The following is a 5660-nucleotide window of genomic DNA, read 5'->3' on the forward strand; positions in this document are numbered from 1 at the left end:
CGGGCCAACCTCTACAAGAACAAGTTTAAATAATGCTAAATAATTAGTTTTTTTCAGTTAATATTAATCAATTTTTTTAAATTATTCTATTTATCTAAAATTTTAAATTTTAAAATTATAAATTCACAATTCTATACTTTAAATGATAAATTATAAATTAAATCTTAGTATTTATTAAATAAAATTAGTTCTTTATATTTTTTCTTTTAGTTTATACTAAGTTATACGATATATTATATTGAGTAATATTAGATAACTAATTTTTTTCAGTCAATACAGTTAATTTTTTAAAATTATTTTATTCTTAAATTTTAGACTCTAATAAATCATCAATTATAAACTTCAATTTTAAAATTGACAAACTAAAAGTTAATTTTCCATAGTATATTTTATGGTATATCAGTGGACTTTTATAGATTAAATAGTATTTCAACAATATCTTCTTGATATTAATTGTTGTTTTAATGTATATATAGTATCATCGCGCGGCACCATCCCATTTTCCTCTATGCATTGATTCAAAAGCCTTTAACTCTTTACCTATACCTTATAAAATCCCAATACCAACCACAAAGTTTAGGAGTATATACACCCTAAAAGATACATACTATATAATCATTCTAACACAACATAATCCCCCATCACAATATAAGCCATGGACTGGTTCTCCTGGCTATCCAGGACAAGTCTTGAGCCATCTCTCGTCTACGAATACGGCCTAGCATTTGCGCGAAACGAGCTTCAGTTGGAAGATGCAACCCACTTCAACCATGAGCTCCTCCAGAGCATGGGGATTTTGGTCGCCAAACATCGGCTCGAAATTCTCAAGCTCGCAAAGAAGGAGGATGGTAGTAGTGGCGCTGCCACGGCACTTACCAAGACTCTCTCCGGCGCAATCAAGAGATGCCTAAAGAGGTGCCTGAGTAAATTACAGGTGTTCAATGAACAAGAAGCAGAGGAGACAAAGGAAATGGTAACACCGGAGCCAAACTGGTACCATGGGAGGTGCAGAGGGTCAATGATGAGGAAGCATATTGACGGAGAGAAGGGTATGCTATCATCATGAATGACAAATACTTCATTTTACTGTTTTTTTGTTTTTTCGACAGAAATACTTCATTTTACTTAAATAACAGACAAGTTAACTGTTTGATATTTTTTAATTAGTTATTTTGTATATTTGTGTTAATATTACTTTATTTTCTATTATTTTTTAATTAAAAACGTTAGTCTTCTAACATTTTCTTTTAAACAACAGACTCATACACCTAATTGGTCTTTTAACGATTTAGCCTTGGATAAATTACTTTATAACAATATTTTTATTTTTTTTGACAAATTAGTACTAATTTGGGACTATTAAAAAAATTAGTTTTTATTAAAGAAAAAATTTAATTTTGATGTAATACGTAAAAGGTTTTATATCATTAATATATTAAAATTAAACACATAAAATAAAAAGTAAATTAATCTATCTGCTTTTAAAAGTGTATACAAATTTAATATTTATACCATGTTAATATTTAAAAAAGAGCACTCGTTTCTTAAATTTCAAAAATATTTTGAAAGGTCAATGGTTAATTTGTTAAATTATTTTCTAAGGGACTAATGTCTCTAAAATAAACCATTGCTAGTTTAAACCACTTAAATATGTAACTAATTTCGTGAAAAAAAAAAACATTACCGTGTACATGTAGTATCATAATATATCATATTTAATTCATGTGCACACTTTAAAAGAGTAAATGCTTATAAAAAAGAAGAAAGGTTACTAAAGAGTATACTAAAAAGTAACACGGATGATATGTTTTTTAAAATCAAATACTATATGTTAGCTTGAACTTATTTAAAATTTGTAACTGATTGTTTCATAAAAGATATAGTTATATTATACTACATTATATTCAATTCTTTGTATTTGTATTTGTATTTGTGCAATATAGGTATGCAACGAAGCAGGACCATAGCACTGTCAGGGCCATTGGATGGAAGAACAATGCATAACAAAATGGTAACTGGGAAGGTGTTGAAGTTGTCTGGTCCTCTTGATGGGAAGATGAATGAGAGAATGATGTATGCAAATAGGAGTCCAATAATGGCTCATAGGCCTTTGGTTGAAGGGAGGTTCTTGGGCACACTAAAGAGTCCTAGACTTTCTAGTACTGGTCCTATTGATGGAAAAGCTATGGTTGATAATAGGAGTCCAAGGCTAAGTAGGCCTCTTGATGAAAGGGTTGATAGCCCAATGGGTTATAGTCCGTACAATAAGGCTAAAGGCGACTCTGATTGTGATGATGATTATGGACTGTGGCCTACAATGTTTGAGGATCTGAAACCCACTTGAGTATTTTTTTTATTCCGAGTAAATGCTTAAATTAGGTTTTTGGATTTTATGAATAAGACTCTAAACTTCCAAGAAATCAAATTGATCTTTCCAAATTAACTCACGTGCACATGTTAGTCCCTCTCTCATTCTGTATCTTGGCATCGTTTGACCCATACTATGTGAACTATTGAGTTTTATGCAAGATGAAATTTTAGAAGACTAAATTCTTACTTAAGATCTGAGTGACTAATTTTGAGCATTTACTCTTTCTGTTTTGCTTCTTCTTGAGTGCAACTTGATGGTGAATAACAGTAATGTCTTCCTTTTTCTTATATATATACACAATAATATAGTCTGGATTGGAAAAAAAATTCTCTCTTGTGGAAGAAAATAACCAGTAACATTATTTATATTTTTTCTAAAAAAAAAAAACAAACAAGAAAATCTTTTAATAGTGTATGTGGTAGCTTGTTAAGAATGAATTACGTAGATTTTGTTAATTGATAACGAGTCCATAAACTAATTTATGATAGGACTGTGTAAAAAAAAATCTAAATTTTGGATTTTAAATCCAATCCAAACCAAACTATTTGAAAAAAAAATTAATTTTAAATAAAAAAAAGTCCAACTAAATTGTATTTATTTTATAATTTGATTTTTTAATCCAAAACATTTAATCAATCTCAGATCCGGATCAAGATCCAGATCTAAATTAAGATCCAAAATTAAAATAAAAATCCTAATTTTAAATTTGAGACTCTAGTTCACAGGCAGCCTCGCTCTCTTCCTTCTTGGTCTTCCCTTTTCTCTTTCTTTAACATGTTGTCTTTGCCGCCGGCGTTTATTCTCTCCGCTGCAACTAGCACCGGGGCAAGTAGCTGAACACTTGAACAACCTCCATCGGTCCTGTCTGCTCCATCATGATCGTGTCCCTCATCGTCGACGGTGCTTCCCTGATGCGGATTTTTATAAAACTCACAATTCGGCAATTGCACCAAATCGTATCAAGTGATACCACGGGAGTGAGTTATCATTCTCACGAGGATTAACGGACTGAGCACACGAGAATTAATCGATTTTTCTAACTAGACAATTGCAAATTAGGGTTTCAGTAAAATCAAATTAGCAAAAACAGAAGATTAAATGAAAACAATTCATAAACTGTTGAGAAAATAGTATGGATGGGATACTAAGCTTATATTCGTCATTAATCATGGTTGTTCAGTTCAATTTTTCTAACATTTCTTGTAACCGAATTATTTCATCAACTTTCAACATAATAAAACTCAAATTCAAGTATAAATTCACAGTCCAGCCATCACACAACATTAATACATTTATTTATCACAAAAAATACCAAACTGTATCTTTGTATGACAACCACCAAACTGAAATACTAAGGAAGCTTTCTGAAATACAATCTAAGCTTAGGATTGTATAATTTTTCCTTTTCATAAAATATTTAGGAAAAGACAACGGAATAGTGCGAAGATAATATGAGATGTTGGAAGAAAGAAATTAAAAGGATAGTTATAAAGAGAAAAGAGACACAATAAGAACTTGTTGAATGTCTGTCTGCTGCCAAAGGTGCAGCAGAGATATAGTGGTAAGCGCACCCAGAGTAGCTTCTAGAGGTAAAATCTTATATACTTCAGCTGGGAGAACAATGCCTGTAAGTACTTACAGAGGTTATGTTTGGCATATTTCAGCTAGAGGAGCAGCGCTTGTAAGACAGAGGTTCTTACAGAGGATATGCCACTAGAAGCCATACCCGAACAAATGGTTGCTGGGTTGCGTCGGGAACGGGTAAAAACCGACAGATGAGCTCATTACCTATACTAGGAATAGACATGTATCATACTTGTTTGCGCATATTTCTTTGTTATATGTTTCTATGATTTGTGTGTATGTGCTTCTTGATTTATTGTTTCTATATGCCTTTGGTTGTTAAAGTTTGTATGTATCCTGTGGTTGTTGTTGTTGGATAAGTATAACATAAAATGAACCTAACTTACTATCCCGACCCTACCAAGGACTCTCCAGTTCTTACCCCTTCCTTTATTCCTTCCGATGGAGACAGGGATTCTATTCTATGAGCTTCTACATCCTTATATATACGAGGATCCGGTATTCCATAGTTTCTATATAGTATTTGCGGAGCCTCGAGTACGCTTATACGTGTTACGTGACCATCCTTTTCAGCATCCTATAGACACCCCGTACTTCGACCCAGACATATCGTATGAGTTTTCGCTATCGTGGCTTCATCCAGACGCATCCCACCATCCTTTCCCAGATGGACCTTGACATCTTATTCCAGCATAGCCAGTGGACTAGGTAGTTCCTGAGTTTGAGCTTGTTGAAGAGTTTGTTCCTTCACATTATCCTGATTGGGACCTTCTCTCCGAGCTGATGGTATCATCTTTGTTAGGTACACATTCAGGGAATCAGTCAAGACCTCCAGTAGAGGGATTGGATCACATACCAGCGGACGGACCTGTGTTCGTGGGCGACCTTGTACACATAGATAGTAGTAGTGATAGTAGTCTTAGGAGTTTCCCTGAGGTCATAGTAATTTCTGATGATGATGATGAGGACCCAGAAGAGAATCCGGAGATAGTGGAGATCTTGTCTTTAGATAGCTATAGTTTGGAATAGCGCCCATGGGATATCCACATTCTATTGCTGTAGCAATTGACACTCTCCTTGCCACCAGTGCTGAGCTTCACCCACTAATTAATATGTCGCAAACTTCACGAATTGGTTATCCGGAATATGCTGAGCTTGCAACGTACACTCCATAGCTTGGAATCAGTTGTCTGCTTCAGTAAGGTTTGTTGTTCCCTTGAAAGTCGGGGGTTAATGATAAACCACTATTTTATGGTTTATAATGTGTTTAATTGTGTGGTTTTATCATGATCTTTACCCACTTATTCATATGATTAACATGCATTTATATTCCCTTCCTAAAATTATTACATGATTGAAAACTTGCTTCCTAAGAGACTTTTAATTACGTATTTTAATTCTCCTTTATTCCATTCGATGCCTGATCTGTGTATTAAATGTTTCAGGCTTTATAGGGCATGAATGAGTTGGAGATTGGAAAGGAAGCTTGCAAAAATGGAAGGAACACAAGAAATTGATGACCAGCGAGAAGTGACGCGGCCGCATGGCTCACACGACCGCGCGAAAGAGAGGAAATCGCAGTGACGCGGCTGCATGGCTCACGCAACCGCGCGGATTGGAATAGCACAAGTGATGCGGAGGCGTGGACGACGCACCCGCGTGGCAAGCAAAACGCCGAATGACGCGTCCGCATGAATGACGCGAT

General features: G+C 34.5%; 1 protein-coding gene across 1 annotated transcript; it reads left to right on the plus strand.

Moving 5' to 3' along the window:
* Positions 1–526: 526 nt before the first annotated feature.
* LOC112735954 (uncharacterized) lies at positions 527–2443 on the plus strand. Its single transcript, XM_025785361.2, has 2 exons — positions 527–1049; positions 1944–2443. Exons 1-2 carry the CDS (start codon positions 656–658, stop codon positions 2342–2344), a joined length of 795 nt encoding a protein of 264 aa, XP_025641146.1. The 5' UTR covers positions 527–655; the 3' UTR covers positions 2345–2443.
* Positions 2444–5660: the final 3217 nt, after the last annotated feature.

Source organism: Arachis hypogaea, chromosome 13 (assembly GCF_003086295.3).
Source record: "Arachis hypogaea cultivar Tifrunner chromosome 13, arahy.Tifrunner.gnm2.J5K5, whole genome shotgun sequence".
In the NCBI taxonomy this organism is placed as follows: Eukaryota; Viridiplantae; Streptophyta; class Magnoliopsida; order Fabales; family Fabaceae; genus Arachis; species Arachis hypogaea.